Raw genomic sequence first — 22,209 nt, 5'->3', positions numbered from 1 at the left:
ATCTACACTACACATTTCAATCTGTTTTATACCAGTTTATGTATCCTGGGGATTGTAGTTTAACAGAAGTGCTGAACATTCTCTATCATCCCTCTTTCCCACCCCCTGATCTGCAGCTCCTTGGAGTACCGTTAAACCAGTTTGTCTGGAGTGCATATATGCCCAAAGAAGCACATGACAATCCCACCTCAGGGCATGTCTGCCAGTTCCCAAGTGTGGCGGCATCTCTGCCCCAGTCTACAACTATGTGGTTTTTATGGCAGAAGCTGGCAGGGGGGGAGGGGTAACCTTTTTATATAGGATCCCACCACCCATGCCCCATAGGGCTCCCCAGTTCTCAAGCTGGAACATATTACCAAATCGTAGAACTTGCTGCCTTCTGCATCAATGACCAACAGCGTCACCCGAAGGCTATCTGCTCGGATCTTCAATACCACCTCCTGGTGGTCAAGATCTTCGGTGCTCTCACCATTTACGGCCAGGAGGCGGTCGCCGACTCTCATCCCAGCCTTCTCAGCTGTCATCCCAGCATCCACCTCCCTCAAAAACTGCCCTGCAAAGTCACAGATGAGTTAGACGACGAAGGCTGCATTTGCACGAGACGATTCCAGACCGCTGCATCTTACAGGCTCATGCATATTTTGTGTGCCTGGGTGCCTTTACGTTGCCAGCAAGCTGTCGGAGGAGAAGATGCAGGGGTCTCCTCCATTCTCCTAACTAGAGAACAAGGTCTTTTCTCTGCTTTTTTGTGCAGGGAAAGAAAATATTTGGGAAGAGGTAGAGAAGGACAAGGCCACACTCTGGTCCTGTTCACATGAAGAAACATCTCCAGAGTAGGACTGCCTACTCCTCCCCTTTAATGATTATCGCTTAATTGAGTGAAGGGATCGGTAGAGTAGACTCTTGTGTGAACCATCCAGTAATTGCAGCCTAGCACTAGCCCCTTCCTCCAATTTAGATCAGGGGTGGGCACCTCACAGCTTTCCAGATATTTTGGCCTTCAACACCCATCATCCAACACCATTGGCTATGCAGGCAAGGACTGCTGGGAGTTGTAGGCCAAAACATCTCGAGGGCCACAAGTGGCCTACCCCATATGTAGATAGAACCAGGGGGTAGGTGAGGCATTGTGGGTGGGTCAGTCCTGAAAGGCTAGAAAGCCAAAATGGCAACGGTATGCAGAAACAAGAACAGAGTCACCAGCATTCTCAAGCCAATATGCGCACCTGACCTGGAAGGGTTTATAAGGGCCAGAGAGCGTTGCTTGACCCTCCCATTCTGACCTGTTAGTGTCAAGAGGTTCCACTTGGGCCTGGCTGCTATCCCTGCAGTTTCCCGGGATGGGTGGCGGTCGCTGACAACTCCCAGGCCCTGAGTTCAGGCTTTGCTCTGGGCCTGAATTCTGATATTCTCTCCCAGGCCCTGCCTTGTTCTCGATGTGGCTGCTGTCAGCTGTTCAGACTTTGGGCCAGCCTACCCAATACATGAAATTCCATGCGTGTTTTCCCCCAATGGCTCTGGCTTTCTTTAAAAGCGAAGCAGCCAAAGGTATCTGTGAGGTTAAGTGGCAGTACGGTGGCAGTACTCGTACTGTACTGCGAGTACAGTATGTTTCATGACAACTTGATGCTTATGGTGAGCTGCCCAGCCCACAGTGGGAGAGCTGCTCAGGCTGCAGGCAGAACGTGGGCTTCTGAAGCCACTGCCTTTCAGACTGGGGAGAGGGGATGCTTTCCCCCCTCCCACTATTTGTATACTCTAAATCAGGGATGTAGGACCTCTTTCCCCACGTCCCACCTCCTCTCCCCAGACTGCCAGTTGTTTGGATGGCTTACCAACCTTTTGGGATCCTCCCATTTTAAAAGGTTGAAATGCCTCTCCTAAGGCTTAGTTAGTGGTAGTAAAAAAGTTAAGCTAAAATAGGTTAATATTTCAGCCCCGCTCAGCACTGGAATGCAGCTCCCAAAAGCTTCTCCGAAATGAAATACGGCCCTCAGGCTGAAAGAAGTTCTGCACCCCTGCTGTAAATCATTCCTCCCAACTGCAGGGGAAAAGATACTTGGTCCTCATAACTTTTTTCTCCTCAAGGAGAAAAGCACCTGGGAGATGGGGGAATTCTGCGTGGACTGAAGGGGAAAAGGTTGAGCAGCTTCTCCCCGCATCAGACCTCCACTTGTTCTCAAAGTCCCCTGTTTCATATTTTAAGGGAACCCTATAACAGAGCTACACATCACGTGTAGTTTGGGTCTTTTACAAGTGTCTCCTGTGGGGTCTTCTTCACACAGCACATAGTTAAACTATGGAATTTCCTACCACAAGACGTAGTGATGGCCAGCAGTTTGGATGACTTTAAAAGGCGGCTGGACAAAGTGATGGCAGTTCAGGCTATCAATGGTTACTAGTCATGATGCAGTGTGGTACCTGCAATACCAGAGGCAGTGAGCCTATGTATATCAGTTGCTGGGGAACATGGGCAGGAGGGTGCTGTTGCACTCATGTCCTGCTTGTGGGTTCCTGGTTGACAGCTGGTTGGCCCCTGTGTGAACAGAATGCTGGACTAGATGGACCTTTGGTCTGATCCAGCAGGGCTCTTCTCATTTTTAAAAAAATATTTATTTATTGCATTTATATCCCGCCTTTTTTCCTTTTGCAAGGAACCCAAGGCGGGATACGTTATCCTCCTCCTCTCCATTTTATCCTCACAACACCAGCCCTGTGAGATGGGTTGGGACGAGAGTCTGTGACTGGCCCAAAGTCACTCAGTGAGCTTCCATGACCGAGTGGGGACTAGAACCCAGATCTCCCAGCTCCCAGTCCAACACTCAAACCACTACACCACTGGCTCTTGTTCTTATGGGGCGCCTTACCCCTCTTTCCAGAGCCACGTTTCTCTTCCTTCAGCAAGAATCCGTAGCCATCTGGCTCTCTCACCATCTGGAGCTTCCGCACTTTGAAAGGAACCCGAGAGGCGTCAGCCATGGCAGCTGTGACTTTCATGCCACGTTGTCGGTAAAACTCCTCCGACTCTGCATCGATCACCAACAGTCCCATTGGGTTGCTGCTGCTTTTGAGCTGGAATCCAAGTCAGGCCCAAAAACAGGGGGAGTGGAAAAAAAGAACAACACAGGGCCCGTGATCTTAGAGCCAGCACCAGGTCACCAGACATCCTTTTTGACACTCTGCAGAGCAATTGAAGAGGGAGAGGAGAAGCCACATGTAACAGGCCCTAGGGGTGGGCTGGTGCGAGCCCAATTCTGCAGGGAAATGGTGTGCAGGGGACGTCCCATGTGTTGGCCACCCTTCCCCTAGGCATACAGAACAGTGCCCACCTACTCTGAGGGCTTCTCCACACAGAGGCTTTTCCCGCAATTTTACCAGGGCTCTTGCTTCCGGAGTCTTTGCGGGATTAAGATTAGCCATTTACATGCACTTTCCTTCCCCCCTTTTTTCCCCTTTATCTGCGAGTTCTATATGTTTCATTATACAGCCACTAGATGGTGCTGTTGTATTGCTGCAATAAAGCACCATTTTTAGGGATGTACAAATCCCTTACCTTGTTCCGGTGGCGGCGTCTGCGGAGGGGGGGGGGAGGCGATCCGTCCCTCCCCCCGGAATCCTGCCCGGCAGGCTCCACTCCACGGCAAGTCTGCGGAGCCACTGGCTGGGCCCATCTGCAGCTGGACTGCCATCCGCTGCTGGGCTGCTGCAGCCGCAAATGGCGGCCGGTGTAGCGGCCGCCATTTGCGTCCCTCCATTAGGCTGTGATAGGCTACGTATATATTTACGCAGCCTATCACGGCAAAGAGCAGGGACACAAATGGTGGCCGCTACGCCATTTTCATCCCTATTCTTTCCGTGATAGGCTACGTAAATTTATACGTAGCTTATTACGGCTAATGCAGGGACACAAATGGCACAGTGGCAGCCATTTGCGTCCCTGCTCTTTGCCGTGATAGGCTATGTAAATATATACGTAGCCTATCACGGCCACTGGCAGAGACGCAAATGGCGGCCACTACACCGGCCGCCATTTCGTTTTGCAGCCCGGCAGTGGATGGAGGCAATGACCTGGAGCAGCCGCCACAGCCAGGTAGGGTCCATCCTGGGGGGGTTTCAGGGGGTGGCGGGGGGTGTAGTCCGTTCTGCCACGGACTCTGGGGGGCCGGATTCTAAAGAATCTGGCCTCATTGGAGTCCGTGGCGGATTTCTCCACTATCCCTAACCATTTCACCCACACACCATAGATTTACCATGGTTCATAGTGGAAGGAGGGAAAATGCCGGACTTCTGTCGTCATGAAAACCACTGCGATAAAGGTCACAAAGTGCAGAAGGTGTCCTGGAGGAGGACGACATCATGTATAGGACCCACGAACGTCCATGAGTGACAAATCACGAGCGCATGATAAATGCCTCGTGTAGAAGCGGCCTGATTGTCTTCTTGAGCACCTCACCTACAAAGCTATTGTCACTCACAGTAGTGGAACCTTCTGAGCCGGACCCTGGATGTAGAGGACGCATGAATTCTCTTTTATGAACCATGATAAGTGCTGGGTATATGACAGTCTTGCCACCCCCACCCCCCACTAAATTCTATGGTTGGAATAAAGTAGGCAAGTTTCGGAAGAGAAATTCCTTGACATGTCCTGGACAACCACTGGGAACACTACTTAAAAGGCCTATTGCTCTCCAGAAAAGGGCACAGATGGCAGCTAAAAGGATACTGTGGGCAACAGAATGGACAGTAGATGTAAGAATGATATAGTGGGAGATGCAACCCCCTGTTTAATCCGTTAATCAACTGGCAAAGCCATTATTAACATGTACCGTCTGTGCAAAACAAGTTACTATTATTATAGTCATTGTGCCCCTGGGGAAGTTGAGGCTGGGCTGTGGTGACTTACTTGGTGACTCCTAAGGTTCCTTCTCCAGCTTTTTATGATTTTGGAATGGCACCTTCAAGCCATTTGGGGAGGTAGAATCAGGCCAAGGTAGCACGACCAGCTGGGATCACTAGACCACAGTCCCTTGAAGGGCATTTGATCCACAGTCTAGAAATCACACCGATGCTAAGTCCCTCCTCATGGTCTCAGACACCAGAATTTTAGCAGGAGCCATCAGGCAGGCAAAAGAATTATGTTGTTTGTTATTGTCATCTGCAGAGGAAAGTGTGTTTGTTGGGGGGAGGGGAGAGAGAATTTGCCTCTGGATGGCCATCAGAGTTTTGATCATCATTATTATTCCATTTATATCCCACCATTTATCCGCTTGCAAGGAACCCAAGGCGGCTTATGTGGTCCTCCTCCTCTCCATTTTATCTTCATAACAACTCTGTGAGGTAGGTTTGGCTAAGAGCCAATGACTGGCCCAAAGTCACCCAGTGACCTTTATGGCCGAGTGGGGACTAGAACCCAGATCTCCCAAGTCCCAGTCCAACACTCTAACCACTACACCACACAGGCTCTCAGTGACTCTGAGCTAAACAACCTGTTAACTTTTGTTAGGATGTTCTAAAGTCCTTTGTTGTTGTTTATTCAGTCAGTCGACTCTTCGTGACTTCATGGACCAGCCCACGCCAGAGCTTCCTGTCGGCTGTCGCCCCCCCCAGCTCCCCCAAGGTTGTGTCCGTCACCTCCAGAATATCATCCATCCATCTTGCCCTTGGTTGACCCCTCTTCCTTTTGCCTTCCACTTCCCATAGCATCAGCATCTTTTCCAGGGTATCCTGTCTTCTCATTATGTGGCCAAAGTACTTCAGTTTTGCCTTTCATATCATTCCCTCAAGTGAGCACTCTGGCTTTACTTCTTGGAGTATGGACTGGTTTGATCTTCTTGCAGTCCAAGGCACTCTCAGAATTTTCCTCTAGCACCACAGTTCAAAAGCATCTATCTTCCTTCGCTCAGCCTTCCTTACGGTCCAGCTCTCACAGCCATAGGTTACTACGGGGAATACCATTGCTTTAACTATGTGGACCTTTGTTGTCAGTGTGATGTCTCTGCTCTTCACTATTTTATCAAGATTTGTCATCGTTGACAGCTCTCCTCCCAAGAAGTAAACGTCTTCTGATTTCCTGGCTGCAGTCAGCGTCTGCAGTAAACTTTGCGCCTAGAAAGACAAAGTCTGTCACTGCCTCCACGTTTTCTCCCTCTATTTGCCAGTTATCAATCAAGCTGGTTGCCATAATTTTGGGGGGTTAACTGCAACCCAGCTTTTGCACTTTCTTCTTTCACCTTTGTCATAAGGTTCCTCAGCTCCTCCTCGCTTTCAGCCATCAAAGTGGTATCATCTGCATATCGGAGATTGTTAATGTTTCTTCCAGCGATTTTAACTCCAGCCTTGGCTTCATCAAGCCCAGCACGTCGCATGATGTGTTCTGCATACAGGTTGAATAGGTAGGGTGAGAGTATACAACCCTGCCGTACTCCTTTCCCAATCTTAAACCAGTCCGTTGTTCCGTGGTCTGTTCTTACCGTTGCTACTTGGTCGTTATACAGATTCCTCAGGAGGCAGACAAGATGACTTGGTATCCCTATACCACCAAGAACTTGCCACAATTTGTGATGATCCACACAGTCAAAGGCTTTAGAATAGTCAATAAAACAGAAATAGATGTTTTTCTGAAACTCCCTGGCTTTCTCCATTATCCAGCGGATATTGGCAATTTGGTCTCGAGTTCCTCTGCCTTTTCTAAACCCAGCTTGTACATCTGGCAATTCTCATTCAATGAATTGCTGGAGTCTACCTTGCAAGATCTTGAGCATCTGGCATGTGAAATAAGTGCCACTGTTCGATAGTTTGAACATTCTTTGGTGCTTCCCTTTTTTGGTATGGGGATATAAGTTGATTTTTTCCAGTCTGTTGGCCATTCTTGTGTTTCCCAAATTTACTGACATATGGCATGCATTACCTTGACAGCATCATCTTGCAAGATTTTAAACAGTTCAGCTGGGATACTGTCATCTCCTGCTGCCTTGTTATTAGCAATGCTTCTTGTGGCCCATTCAACCTCACTCTTCAGGATGTCTGGCTCTTGCTCACTGACCACACCGTCAAATCTATCGCCGATATTATTATCCTTCCTATACAGATCTTCCGTATATTCTTGCCACCTTTTCTTGATCTCTTCTGCTTCTGTTAGGTCCTTGCCATCTTTGTTTTTGATCATACCCATTTTTGCCTGGAATTTACCTCCGATGTTTCGAATTTTCTGGAAGAGGTCTCTTGTCCTTCCTATTCTATTATCTTCTTCCGCTTCCGCGCATTGCTTGTTTAAAAATAATTCCTTATCTCTTCTGGCTAACCCCTGGAATTTTGCATTTAATTGGGCATATCTCCCCCTATCACTGTTGCCTTTTGCTTTCCTTCTTTCTTGGGCTGCTTCCAGTGTCTCAGCAGACAGCCATCTTGCCTTCTTGGTTTTCTTTTTCTTTGGGGTGTTTTTTGTTGGCCGCCTCCTGAACAATGTTGCGAACTTTTGTCCATAGTTCTTCCGGGACCCTATCTACTAAATCTAGTCCCTTAAATCTATTCTTCACCTCCACTGCATATTCATTAGGAATATTAGTGAGCTCATATCTAACTGATCTGTGGGTCTTCCCTATTCTCTTTAGTCTGATTCTAATGTCCTTAGGGGAGGTAAAACTCTAAAACACACACAGCTCCAACAACACCCTACAGCAGGCTTCCCCAACCTGGGGCTCTCCACATGGGTTGGACTACAACTCGCAGCATCCTCCAGCCAGCATGGCTGTCCGGGGATGCTGGGGATTGTAGTCCAACCCATCTGGAGGGCCCCAAGTAGGAGAAAGCTGACATACAGTCTCTCCTTAGTGTAAAGCAATCTTCCTCAACCTGATGCCCTCCAGATGATTTGGATTAAAACTCCCAGAATTCTTGACCATTGGCCCTGCTGGCTGGGACTGATGGGAATTGTAGTCCAAAACTTCAGGAGGGCACCAGGTTGAGGAAGGCTGCAGTAGAATATGCCTGTTTTCTAAAACATTGCTTTTCTGTAGAAAAGCTGTTTCTGTTCTCATGCAAATTTAATCGGGGGATGACTCAGTCACTCGACTAAAAGCCTGATGATGAATCGGTTGGCATTTCTTGAAGCGAGTTGCAGCCCTAGTACCTTTTTGTTCAGCCGGGCAGGCGTCCAGCTCTCCACGCTGACGCCATTGAGCTCCAGAAGCCATGAACCATCTGGCACTCCTGCCTTCTGCGCTGGCCCATCCGTTGCCACATAGAGCCTGAATGTGCCCTTCACACCTGGAAAAAAGAGCAGGACAACAGGCGCATCTGCCTTGTGACACAAAGATTTGGACCCACCTAGAATGCAGTGGTAAATGTTGAACTACAGGCACTCACCATGGCACTCCCTATAGCCACATCCTCGAGAAGAGTCCAAAATGCAGGCAGCTGTGTTGATCCGTGTGTGTGTGTGTGTGTGTGTGTGTGTACATACATACCCCATCCCACCCCAAAGAGCAGCAGTACATAGCATAATACCCAACTTATGAGGATCAGCTGGCACTCATAGGGCTGTTCGCATGTCATGGCAGCCCACTGTGGCTTAATTTATCTGCAGGGGCTGTTGTGTCATCCCGGGTGCCTGCAGGAGCCATTTTTGCACAGCACCCACAGGCGCCCAGATTGCTGTGGCTTGTCGTGTGAACCCCAGGTGGCAGGGTGTGTTAGACAACCCTTAAAACAAGCCATGGGTTAACCACTGGGTTGTTTAATCCCTAAACAACCCAGCGGTCCAGGTTCAGATGACACGCTCAGCAATCTACGAAGGAGCCCGTGCTGGACTGCTGAGGAACAGCGGAAGTAGCAGGCATGCTGCAGGCGGTGCGTCCGCTCTCTCCCACTCGTGCATGACAGCCCATGGGTTGTTTAGCCTATGGGCTGTCATTATGTGCGAACCGGCCCTAAAAGTCCTTCCCTCTCTCCAGGGAACCCCGGGGACAGAGACCTCTAACAGAGGACTTACAAGATCATTGAAAAACTACATTGCCTAGGATTCTTGGAGTTGAAGCCATGGCTGTTCATATGGTACAAAACTGATTATCTGTTGTGTAGATACACCCTTTGAAGTGGGTCTGACAGTTGTCTCTGGGGGCTATTACCTTTCAAACCAATAACTCCACTCCCTTCATTCTTCCATTCCCCTCCCTATTGTCCCATCCCTTGCAATAAATGCATTTCAAAATTGAATCCGGGAAGCAGAATAAACTATGCAAAAATAAGCCAACTCATGCAAACATCCTTGACAGGCATGGTATATTCTGATCACCAAATTCTGGCTTTCCTCATGGTTGGTTATTTATTGGGATTTATTTAAATTTAACAGAAGACAAAGCCATCACGGTGACCCTTCCCTGGCTTCTCTCTTTCCCCACTCCTGGAGGAAAATGGCCCCCAGCTCAGGCAATTTAGCATGGAAGGCTATTTTTCTGGTGAATAATGCAAACCATCAGGGCAGATGGTGGCACACCGAGATGACGTTCTCTGCTACCAGGGGCGTTGCTAGGCCTGGACCCAGTCTGTTTCCCTGGGCCCCGAATCTGTTTTCCAGAGCCCTGAGTGACCATTGATGCCAACGGAAAATGTCTTTCTTAGCTTAATTGCCACACAGGGCGAATTTAATGGGGGAGTGCAGTGGCGGAGGGAAGGGTTAACCCTCCCACATGATGGAACACCCCTCCTCACTCACACCCCAAATGACAATTAAGCTTAGAGAAAAGAACTTCCATTGGTGTTAATGGAAGTTTTTCTTCTACGCTAAATTGCCTGAGCTGGGGGCCATTTTCCTCCAGGAGCGGGGAGAGAGAAGTTGGGGAAGGGGCACTGCGATGGCTTTGTCTCCTGTTAAATTTAAATAAATCCCAGTAATTATTTCAAAATGTGCATATATAGATACAAATTAGCATATGTGAATGTTATGCAGATTTGTTTCCTATGTGCCTGGGCAACAGCCCACTCTGCTACCTTCTGGAGCTGAAACACTGAAGCCGAAGCCACCTCGCTCCTTGGTGACGCAGCACAGCCGCGGCCTGCTGTGACGGCACAGGAGCTGGGTGAGGTCCCGGTCAAGGGCTTTGGCCACGTCGTAGGCGTTCCCATCCAGAACGGTGAGCGAGATCTGCTTCCCACTGTGCTTGATCTTCCAAACCACCTGCAAGAGAAAGCCAGGGCTGCCCTCTGGAGCCGGGTGCAGAACCTCAGGTCCAAGGGCCAAATCCGGCCTGCCTGGGGTCTCAATCTGGTCCTCCGAAGTTCCTCAGATGGCCCTGCCCCCTTTCCCTGGCCACACCCCTTTCCACCTACCAATGATTGTTTGGTGGTTTCCCACCTTTCATGCCTTGTTTTCCTCATTCTACAAAGTTGAAATGCCTCTCCTAAAGATTCGTTATTGGGCAGTAAGAGCTTTTAGCTAAAATACATTGGTATTTTGGGCCGCGCCCCTTTCCCCTTTGGACCTGCCCTCTTCTGTCTTCATAAGAAGAGATCAGGCCAAGGGTCCATCTAGTCCAGCATTCTGCTCACACAGTGGCCAACCAGCTGTTAACTAGGAACCCACAAAGAGGACACGAGCACAACAGCACCCTCCCACCCATGTTCCCCAGCAACTGGTGTATGGAGACTCACTGCCTCTGGTACTGGAGGCGGCACATAGCCATCAGGACTAGTAGCCATTGATAGCCTTCTCCTCCAGGAATTTGTCCAACCCCCTTTTAAAGCCATCCAAATTGGTGGCCATCGCTACATCCTGTGGTAGCAAATTCCATAGTTTAACTCTGCGCTGTGTGAAGACGTCCTTCCTTTTACCTGTCCTGAATCTCCCACCAAACAGCTTCATGGGATGAGCCCTTTGGGTTCTAGTATTTTGAGAGAGGGAGAAAAATGTCTCCCTCTCCACATTCTCCACACCAGGCATAATTCTGGGCACCCCCATCATGTCTCCCCTTACCCTCCTTTTTTCCAAGCTAAACACTCCCAGCTGTTATAACCTTCCCTCATGGCGGAGATGCTCCAGCCCCTTGATCATGTCAGTTGCCCTTTTCTGCACTTTATCCAGTTCTGCAATATCTTTTTTTAGGTGTGGTGACCATTTCAGCCTTCGACTGGAATGTGGCCCCCAGAATGGAAGTTGGCTCTCGCACTGAAATAGGTTGTGCATCCCTGCTCTAGGGCTTTAAACATGATAGCCAGCACTTTGAAGTGGGTTCGAAAATGTAAATGGGGGCGAATAGGAACACAGCTGAATTTTAGATTTTAGATAAGAACATAGAACTGTGCTAATCAGAGCAAAAGGCTATCTAGTCCAACTAGATAGAGAGCCAGTGTGGTGTAGTGGTTAGAGTGATGGACTGGGATGCAGGAGATCTGGGTTCTAGTCCCCACTTGGCCATGAAGCTCACTGGGTGATCTTGGGCCATTCACTGACTCTCAGCCTAACCTATGTCACAGGGCTGCTGTGAGCATAAAATGGAAAGGAGGAGGATCATGTACGCTGCCTTGGGTCCTTTGCAAGAGGGAAAAAAGGCAGGATATAAATGAAATAAATAAAGAAATATTCTGTTCATCCAGTGGTGAATCTGTTGCCCGTAGATTTTAAACTTATGGGTTTATGTTTTCAAAGCATTTAAATTTTTTATTGTTTTTGCCATTTTAACCTTTTAACCTGTCTTTTTTGTGTGAGTGTGTTATAGGGTGGCACATTAATTGACTGATTGATTAAATAAGTAGTAACAGAGTCACGTGCTCCAAACAACAGAACCCGCATCAGCACCATTCTGTACCAATGGGAGTTTTCGAACACTTTGCCGAGGAAGCCCCACACAGAGTGTATTGCAATGGGCTAATGATACCAATCTACCTCACAGGGTCATTGTAAGGATTGCGAAGCAGGTGTTACAGGCAGCTGTTTGAGCATCTGGCGGGTGAGACGAGTCCTATATAAATACCTAGTTTTATATTTTGGACTCAGTGCTTGAATTATGGGAGGATGAAGAAGGAGCCCAGACCCTTTACCCTTTGTCATGACCCATAAATTACCGTTTTTGGTAAGTTACTGTAGGGAGGCATGATTTGGCTAAAATTGGGGGAAGTGAGGGGAAGGGGCCTAAAGATTTCCCCACTCAATAATCCAAACACTGTTTAGACTAAAAGGTTGCAAGGGGGGGGGGGAGTCGACAAGAAATGGGCAGCAAATAACCAGGGGGAGCCACCGTCCCCACACCCCACCAAGCCTTACCCGAAAATGCTCCATGCCTTCAACATCCACACCGTTCACCTCGAGGAGCCGGTCGCCATCCCGCAGGCCTCTGCGGTGGGCCAGCCCCCCCGGCGTCACCTGCCGCACAATGTGCCCGCTCTTGCCCACCTCTTGGCGCAGCCAGAACCCAAAGCTCTCGCCCTCTTCTTTCTTCAGAAAGCAGAAGCGCAGCTGTGAAGCTCCCTCCAGCTCTGTGGGGGACAAGACGGGAGGTCCTGTAGCCAGGTTTCGAGGACGCCAGGCCACTGCGAAGCCTCCCTGCCTTTGCAGCTCAGCAGGCTGTGCCGTCAGCTCTAAAGCCAGCTGCCTTTCTTCTCTTGATCCAGGGTAGGCATGGTTGGGCATTTGCTGGGAGTCCACACCCCAGCAGGGGCCCATCCACAAGAACCCTCTGGAGTTGCTCCTCATCTTCAGCACTGCAACTTACTTGTTCGCCTGCCTCTCGCTCCGGCCCAGGAAACGGTGGAGGGGAGAAGGAGGAGCAGGAGACGCCGCAGCCCGCTCGCTCCCGGGCTCTCTGCCTGCCAAGCAAGCAGGCGGGAGCCATGATGAGGAAGAGGAGAAGGAGCCGGAGCAGCTGGTGGCCATAGTGGTGAGGAGGCGGACTCGCTGTGGGAGGGGGCCCGTGGAGGGTGCATTGCCCAAGGGCCCGCCAGCACTGGCGTGACCCTTCTTGCCCGGCACCATGCCACCAAGACCTGAGACCGCCTCAGGCGGTGGGCTTTGGGTACCATTACCAAGAGTGGCAGAGTGGGAAATGGAAAGAGCTGGCCTGCTGTATCGGGGCTATCTACCAGGATGTTCTCCTTCACAAGCCCTCATTTCAACCAGGTTTGCATAGCAGGTGCAGTGGAGCGTGTCCCGTGTTCACAGGGGGCCAGGCCTGCCCTCCCCTCCTCACTGGGAAACTTCTGCATTAGTTGGTGTGCTTTGTTCGTGTACCTAAAAAGGTTTACTTTTTGAGAGATGGGGTGGCATAGTGGTCAGAGGATTGGACTATGACTGGGAAGACCTGGGTTCAAATCCCTGCTCATTATGGGATATTCATTGTTTCAGCCTAATCTACCTCAAAGAGTTCTTATGTTGGCCAGGAGGAGAACAGGGTGCCCTCAAGGAAACCTGATTCTCTATATTTCTGCATGAGTCACTGTTCTGGTGTGACTCCTCGTTGGAAGGAGGCAAGTCCCACATGGTGACTGACTCACAGAGGGACACAACGGGACACCTCTTCTAAAGGGTGCATCACTCTATGGGATCTTTGCATCATTCAGCAAATAATGAAGAGAGAGGGTAGGCTGAGGGAAAGGAAGCAAGGTCAGAGCAGTAAATTGTGCAGAGATGCAGCGGGCAGGCTCCTCTGATGGCAGGTTATTCTGCTGAGTCGGCATCGGTTTTGATTGATTGGCCCAATCACATCTGATGCTGAGACTGAGGAGAACTACATTTCCCCAGAACAGTGACTCATGCAGAACCCCACGGGCAGCCTCCTCTGTAGATGACTTCTTTCTGCTAGCGAACTAATTCATTTCCTTATTTCTTGTGTCACTCTAGCAATTGTCTCATGACATTCACAAGGTGCTCTGTGTAATCCTGCCTTGATTTGGCCCAGGAAGGGAGGAGAGGGGAGCCAGAATCCCCCCTGTGTAGGCCAAGGTATGCAGCCGGCAGTGCTCAGATGCCTGATGTGGAAGGAAGAGTCACCCTCCCTCTTTTGCAAACACCACAAGGGAAACAGCTGGTCCGGCCATTCCCACCCACGCAGCCACAGCCACCCCTCCTGTTACCAGAATCCTCCGCCAGAGAGAGGGCTGGGTTATCGATCCCGTCTTTCGGGTTAAATTCAAATTTCCTGCAATATCAAGAAGAAGAGGGAAGCGTCAGTCACCAATTGCTAGGAGGCAGTTGAGTTGTTTTGGCCTCCCAAAGGTACTTCATTCCAAAGGCAAACAAGTTCAGTCTGCCGACTGATTCGTCGGGCCTTTCAGCCACTTCACCAGTGGATTAAAATGTTAACAATATTAAAATGTTAACGATACGTGCGTGTGACCCAAACCTCAGTACAGGAGCAGCAGTGTCCTGGAGCAAGGCTCACGGGGACAGGGCGCCAGGCCTTTTGGCTTAGTAGGGATGCTGACGGCATCCCCCCCCCTCCCCCCAGACTTCCCATTCCCGTTCCCTCTGATGCTTAGCTGCAATCGTCACAGTGGCTGGTGGGGAAATGAATTTTCTCAGCAATAACATGTTGTTCCGTGTTGCCATGCCAAGTATTCTGGGGTGTTTGAGTCTTGAATGGGCAATTAAGGCCCATTGGCTTTACAAAAGACCTGCTGCTGCTGGAGAGGAAAATTGCTACAACTGGTATGTTGACATGGATGGACACAGCTGCCTGAATTTTTGGACTCTCCTGGGTGGGGTGGTTTCAGGGGTTGCCATGAAGAGTGCCTGCACTTCCAAATTTGCCACTATATCACTGTACAGGAACACTTGGCCATGTGCTTAAATATCAACCCATCATGCCAATCTGATTCTGCAAAGGGTCCTGCGCATGTGTGTGTTCTGTGCGTGTACATGCATGCGCACGCACTGCCTGATGTCCAGTGGAAGCAATTGGAAGAGAAAGAAAGGATGTCATGCCCATTCATTCAGTGAAGTAACCCAACTTGGGACTTACATGGTTAACTCTGTGATGTCCTGGAGTCCTGCAAAAAGGAAAGAGCTGGGGGTCAGCAAAGAACATTATACACACACACACATACCCCTCCCAAGAGGCAGAAACCCTCTCTCATTTCAAAAGCACTTGCACCCCTCCCCTTCTGTGGAAGTACCTCCATTTTATTTCTGAGACTCAGCTATATTTATGCAGCTACCAGGACTAAGGCTGCAATCCTATTCACATTTACCTGGGAGTAAGTAGACATGCATAGTTACTCTACAAACTCAGATGTGGGGGGGGGGGGTGTGTGTGTGGCATTTGCTTCAAAGCTTTGTTTCCCACTACCCCAGTCTAAGATATGGAAACTTGGCTAAGTTTAAACATTATGGGGAGGAAAATGCACTCTGCACATGCTTGTAGGCCACTGGAGTATCCAGAGAGCTTGCAGATACGGGGAAGCAACAGACAGGAGAAGCTCAGAAGAAAAGCACATGCTTTGTATGCCCAAGGTGTGAGTTGAATCACCAGCATCTCCTGTTCAACATCTTTCCTTGAGCATTGCTGGCAGCCAGAGTAGACTATACTGGACTAACTCCACAAGTTCACAATTCTCACTCTATGCAGCTAGTGATATGGGGCCAAACCTGACAGGACACTGAACATGTTGTTGGAAATCATCTCAATGATTAGAAAAAAATAAAAATAAACAGCAGGCGGGAGAGCGGTGATTTTCATCAGGACCACCCTGGGAAAGAAAGGGTTAAAAAAACCTTCCTACTGAGGGCCAGATGAACACCCCCCCCCGTTAATTAATTAATTTTTTAAAACACTGACATGATTGCCAACTCTGCATTTAGTGTCTCATCTAATTTGATCCACCGTCAACAAAAATCCCTCATCAATGTCTTATAAGAGAGAAAGAGACTTTGTGGCATTTTAGGGCCCATCCCTATGCCTGTTTAGACAGAAAAAAAGTCCTACAACTCCCAGTTTACCCAGCTGTAGGACTCGTTTATCTAAACAGATATAGGACTGCCCCCTTAAAAACTAACCAAGTTATTGTGAAATCCATAGAGTGTAATACCTTTTATTAGGCCAACTTGGAGATCACTCCCCACCCCAGCCCCACCCAAAAAATGTGCAAACTTTTGAGATCTCCAGATCTCTTCATCAGGCAAGCTATTACAAAAAGCAGGTTGTGAGAAAGAAATAAGGGGGGGGGGGGGTGACCGGATGTTGTCAGGATGTCTACACAGACATGTGCAGTCACACATAATAGTTGATCCTCCATTTCTGAAACTATAAAATCCAGCGGTTAACTCAAACCTGTCTCCATCCTGAGCGAACCAGACAATTTCCTTGGTTGGTGGAAAATTATGGTCCATGGACTAGAGTCCACTGCATCAGAAAGCTGATGCCGTAATAAATTGGTTAGCCTTTAAGGTGCCATGGAGACTATTGTTTTTAATGCAACAGACTTAACACAGCTACCCCTCTGGAAATTAGAAAGACAGTATTTAGTGTAGCGTGACAATGTATTGGCTGTGGCATGCTGTGGAATTGAGACAGGACAGGGCTTTTCCCCGTGGCCAGAGTGACAGCAAGAAGAGGCCTACGAGCTGAGTAGCCATGTCCTGACCCTGAGATCGTCCTCCTCTCTTCAACCATGCTGCAGTTGCAAAAGAGGATGTGGCCACATTTTCCCCCACCTTTCCCCTAACCGGGGTCCTCCCTGCTCTGCCCAGTCCTGCCTGACGTGGGAGCAAAATGGAAGTTCTTCTGCTAGCTTGTGGGGACAGGAGGAAGGGCGGGCGATAAAACCAGGGAGGACTCAGGGTGTACAACAGCAGCTTTACGGTTGCCAACCAGCATTTTGTTTTAAAGGGCCGACCAGTAACACCAAGTTCTGTCAGATGAACACCACTGAGGTCTAAAGAGGAAGCAAATGCCAGGTTCTCCTCCTCCTCACCCAACTCATTCCTTCTATCTTTGATGTTCAGACTGTGAGTGCTGTTGCGTATGTCACCAAAATAGCACCACCCACACACAAAAGGGGGGTATTAGCAGGCTTGAGGGAACCCCAAGTTTTTCAGAAGGGTTTGTTTTTAAGAGGGAACCTTAAAGGGAGGAGGGAGACCAACACACACACACACACACACACACACAGCCTAGTGAGGACTGAGCATTCTCAGCTGCCACAGGATGCTGGCTGCTTCGGGGGGGGGGTGTTTGGGGGGAGGGTTATTGAAAAACCAGGGGGAGAGGGAATGGAATGGCATGGTTGGAATCCTGAACAGAGGCACTGATTTCCCACTGCAACATTTAGTTGCAGTCCCACTGTTAATAGTTTAGCCTGGTCCTGCCAATGACTGGCTACTGGCCACCATCACCCATGGCCAGGCTCTAATCCTGACCCACCAGATCCTTGCATGCCCCCAACAGTCTTCCATGCAGAATAGGTCTATCAGCACTATTAGCCATGAGATTTTAAAAGGAACACCCATATTATAGTAGCCTTCTCCAACCTGGCGTAGTGTCCAATGTTAGTCCTACGTAGAGGACAGAGATAGAGATAGGGATATTTATTTATTTATTTCATTTCTATACCGCCCAATAGCCGAAGCTCTCTGGGTGGTTCACAAAAATTAAGACCAAACAGCACATAATAAAACAATTTAAAATATATAGAACAATAAAACCACAATATAACAATACAACCACAATAAAACCTAGCAGCAGTGCAGGGATCAGATATAGGGAACTGATGTGTTAAGATTTGAACTGAGAGCGAGAGAGGTCTGTGGTGACTGTGAAGTGATTGTTTGAGAGTGTGATCTGGAGTATTGTGTATGGGAGAATATCCATTAAGGGTGCAATGCTATGCATGATTAGACAGAGAAAAGGCCTATATACTGTTCAACAACTTATTTGCTGTAGTTCATAAAGTGGATTTGTTTAACTAAATCCTACTCCCTCTGTTCTTGGCTGCATAATGGGAAGGTAATAAAGGAAACAACCCAGGTGATATTGTAAACAAGCATGTCCTCACAGATAGCAGACTGCATGTGAGTTGGACCTGGACCTTAAAGGTGCTGGCGGCAGCGTGATTTGTGTGTGAGGAAGGCGTTTCCTGCTTGGGGTGAAAAAGGTGCTAGAGAAAGGGTATTCTCTGGGAAGGGGCAGGAACGCCACAGGTGTTCATGACTAACTGAAACACTTAAACCTTATTCGTTTCAATGACTCGACTCGACGTAAGACTGCCATTGGATACCCCTCCTCCTGGTGCCCTCCAGATGTGTTGGGTTGCAACTCCCAGAATTCCCAGCTGGCTGGGAATTATGGGACTTGAACCTCAACGCACATGGAGGGCACCAGGTTGGGGAAGGCCAACAATCTACCTGTGAATACCAGATGCTGAGTATACATGCCGAGGTTGGGGGCTTCACTCCCAAGCCTGGCCCAATGTCTTCCCAAGGGCACATCTGGCTGAGTTAGTGTTGGAAGGCAGAGTCCAATGACAAGCAGCAGCACCAGTTTGGCCCAGCCGCCCCCATTCCACCCAGTGACCTTCTCCCGAGTTCTTGGTTTAGAGCCCGGACAACTGCCACTAAAGTGGCCGCCTCCAGCCTGACCCTCTTCTCGCTGCCCAGGTTAATCCAGTACTCATTACCTACTCTGTCTTGGGCCTGGGAGCCTGGCCAGAGAAGGAGGTGGCGTTGCAGTCAGGGAAGAAACTTGGCTTGCCCCCTGGGGCCGGGGGAGCGTGATTTTAGGGCAGACACTCTTGCATCACCAAAGAGAGGAAATGCATTACACACACACACACACACACACACCCAGACACACCCAGAAGACAGAGATTAGCATACGCTAATTTATATGGCTAGATGCAGATTTGGAAATAATGACTGTGATTTAAATAGAGATAGATACAACTAGTAGTGAGAAAGGCCATGAGCAGGTGAGCTGTGTGCCTGCTCTGCCAGCTGTCCAGGTGCTGTCGACGAGCAAGGCCCCAACCTGCTGTCCCTTCTTAGGGTTACCTTTACACAGGACTTGGACTGGACAGCCCTTCAAAGAGGACAGTCCTCTGACAGCTCTTCAAATAGAGGACTGTCTTCATTGAAGGAGGACACAAGGCCACCCTAGATCATTGTGGCTTTGGCCTTTACAGCTGCTGGCTCAAGTCCCCACTGGGCACTTCTTGCCAGAAGGGAAGGGGAGGCTGGGTTCATGCAACACGACAACCTTACTCAAGGTTGAGTATGGGTCGAGTGTGGGTTGTCATTGAACTGCCGCACTAACAATCCACAGACAATCCACCATTCCCAACTCAACAGCAAACTGTGGGTTCTCTTCATGGGTTGTTTGTGGTTAACAAATCATGGTCTGTTAGTGCAGCTGGGTTCACACAACACAACGACCCATGGTTGGGTGACAACCCACACTCAACCTTGTGTATAACAATCCATGAACAATCCACCGTTCCTAACTCAACAGCAAACCATGGGTTCTCTTCATGGAATGTTTGTGGTTAACAAATTATGGTTTGTTAGTGCAGCTGCGTTCACACAACACAACGACCCATGGTTCAACGACAACCCACACCCAACCCTGAGTGTGGGTTGTCGTGTTGTGTGAACCCAGTCTATAGCTTTGGGAAGAGGTGAGCCTTCCCACAGTCCAGCCCTTCCCATCTTGGCACCCTCCAGAGGTGCCAGACTACAACTCCAATTATCCCCAGCCAGCCAAAGGTATGTGTATTCAAAAGTAAGTCTCAGCCTAGGGCAGTGGAGGCTGGTGGCTCCAATGTCAGTGAGGCGTTAAATCTGCTCCGAGTTTCTCTCAGAATGGCCAAATGCCTGGGCATAGAGGAAGGTCTTAACCTGGTGCCAGAAGGAGAACAACGTTGGTGCCAGTTGGGTCTTGCTGGAGAGTTCATTCCAGAATTGGGGGGCTGCCACCGAGAAGGACCTCTCCCTTGCTGCCACCTTCCCAACCTCCCGCGGAGGAGGCACCTGGATGAGGGCCTTGGATGCTGAGCGTAGTATAGGGGTCAGTTTGTGTCAGGAGAGGCGCTCTGTCAGGTATTGCGGTCCCAAGCTGTGTAAGGCTTTATAGGTCAAAAACAGCACTTTGAAAGGTGAGGAATAGATTTCAGGGATTAGACCTGATAGACAGAGTACCTGAGGAACTATGGACGGAGGTCCGTAACATTGTTCAGGAGGCAGCAACTCAATCCATCCCAAAGAAAAAGAAATGCAAGAAAGCAAAGTGGCTGTCTGATGAGGCTTTGCAAGTAGCTGAGGAAAGAAGGGAAGGGAAAAGCAAAGGAAAAAGGGGAAGATATATCCAACTGAATGCAGAGTTCCAGAGAATAGCAAGGAGAGACAAGAAGGCCTTCTTAAATGAACAATGCAAAGAAATCGAGGAAAACAATAGAATGGGAAAGACTAGAGATCTTTTCAAGAAAACTGGAGATCTCAAGGGAACATTTTGTGCAAAGACGGGCATGATAAAGGACAAAGAAGGCAGGGACCTCACAGAAGCAGATGAGATTAAGAAGAGGTGGAAAGAATACACAGAAGAATTATACAGGAAAGATCTTAATGTTCCTGATAGCCATGTGAGTGCGGTCACTGAACTTGAGCCGGACATCCTAGAGAGTGAAGTCAAGTGGGCCTTAAGAAGCATTACTAACAACAAAGCTAGCGGAGATGACAGTATTCCAGCTGAGCTATTTAAAATCGTAAACGTTGATGCTGTTAAAGTGCTGCACTCAATATGCCAACAAATTTGGAACACTCAACAGTGGCCACAAGACTGGAAAAGGTCAGTTTACATTCCAATTCCAAAGAAGGGCAACGCCAAAGAGTGCTCAAACTACCATACAATTGCGCACATTTCACATGCCAGCAAGGTGATGCTCAAAATCCTGCAAGCTAGGCTTCAGCAGCATGTGAACCGAGAACTACCGGAAGTACAAGCTGGGTTTCAAAGAGGCAGAGGAACTAGAGATCAAATCGCCAACATTCGCTGGATCATGGAGAAAGCAAGAGAATTCCAGAAAAAAGTCTTATTTCTGCTTCATTGACTACTATTGACTATACCTTTGATTGTGTGGATCACAACAAACTGTGGCAAATTCTGAAAGAGATGGGAGTACCAGACCACCTTACCTGTCTCCTGAGAAACCTGTACGAGGGTCAAGAAGCAACAGTAAGAACCAAACATGGAACAACCAATTGGTTCCAAATTGGGAAAGGAGTATGACAAGGCTGCATATTGTCGCCCTGCTTATTTAACGTATATGCAGAGTACATGAGAAACGCTGGGTTGGATGAATCACAGGTCGGAATTAAGATTGCTGGGAGAATTATCAACAACCTCAGATATGCAGACGATACCACCCTAATGGCAGACAGCGAAGAGGATCTAAAGAGCCTCTTGTTGAGGGTGAAAGAGGAGAGTGCAAAAGCTAGTTTGAAACTCAACATTAAAAAAACGAAGATCATGGCATCTGGCCCCATCACTTCCTGGCATATAGAAGGGGAAGAAATGGAAGCAGTGACAGATTTTACTTTCTTGGGCTCCAAGATCACCGCAGACGGTGACAGTAGCCATGAAATTAAAAGACGCTTGCTCCTTGGGAGGAAAGCTATGGCAACCTAGACAGCATAGTAAGAAGCAGAGACATCACCTTGCCGACAAAGGTCCGTCTAATCAAAGCTATGGTTTTCCCAGTAGCAACATATGGCTGTGAGAGCTGGACTATATGGAAGGCTGAGCGCCGAAGAATTGATGCTTTCGAACTGTGGTGCTGGAGAAGACTGTTACGAGTCCCCTGGACTGCAAGGAGGTCCAATCAGTCCATCCTAAAGGAAATCAACCCTGAGTGCTCATTGGAAGGACAGATACTGAAGCTGAAGCTCAAATATTTTGGCCACCAAATGCGAAGAGAAAAGTCACTGGAAAAGACCCTGATGCTGGGAAGGATTGAAGGCAAAAGGAGAAGGGGGCAGCAGAGGATGAGATGGCTAGATAGCATCACTGATGCAATGAATATGAACTTGAGCACGCTCCAGGAGAAAGTGGAGGACAGGAAGGCCTGGCGTGCTATGGTCCATGGGGTCACAAAGACTCGGACACAACAACTGAACAACAACAACATACAGGCAGCCAGCACAAGCAGGCCAGAATCAGTGTTATATGGTTGGCCTGTCTTGTCCCTGTTATCAGTCTGCCCACCGCATTTTGCACAGGCTGCGGCTTCTGAACT

General features: G+C 48.8%; 1 protein-coding gene across 2 annotated transcripts in view; it reads right to left on the bottom strand.

Annotated features, from left to right (window-relative positions):
* Positions 1-22,209, bottom strand: part of NHERF4 (NHERF family PDZ scaffold protein 4) — a 33,024-nt gene that overhangs the window by 8,329 nt on the left and 2,486 nt on the right. For both annotated transcript variants that reach the window (XM_084803564.1, XM_084803563.1), the window contains exons 3-9: positions 14,949-14,976; positions 14,062-14,126; positions 12,257-12,468; positions 9,988-10,174; positions 8,129-8,265; positions 2,868-3,072; positions 357-553 (exon numbers count right to left, since the gene is read on the bottom strand). In XM_084803564.1, the coding sequence (XP_084659690.1) occupies positions 357-553; positions 2,868-3,072; positions 8,129-8,265; positions 9,988-10,174; positions 12,257-12,468; positions 14,062-14,126; positions 14,949-14,976 (1,031 nt within the window). The remainder of the gene's footprint in view (positions 1-356; positions 554-2,867; positions 3,073-8,128; positions 8,266-9,987; positions 10,175-12,256; positions 12,469-14,061; positions 14,127-14,948; positions 14,977-22,209) is intronic.

The sequence above is a fragment of the Heloderma suspectum genome, chromosome 6 (assembly GCF_057233095.1).
Source record: "Heloderma suspectum isolate Gila_16-S chromosome 6, 16-S_ref, whole genome shotgun sequence".
Classification (NCBI taxonomy): domain Eukaryota; kingdom Metazoa; phylum Chordata; class Lepidosauria; order Squamata; family Helodermatidae; genus Heloderma; species Heloderma suspectum.
This window is presented reverse-complemented; position numbering and strand designations above follow the sequence as displayed.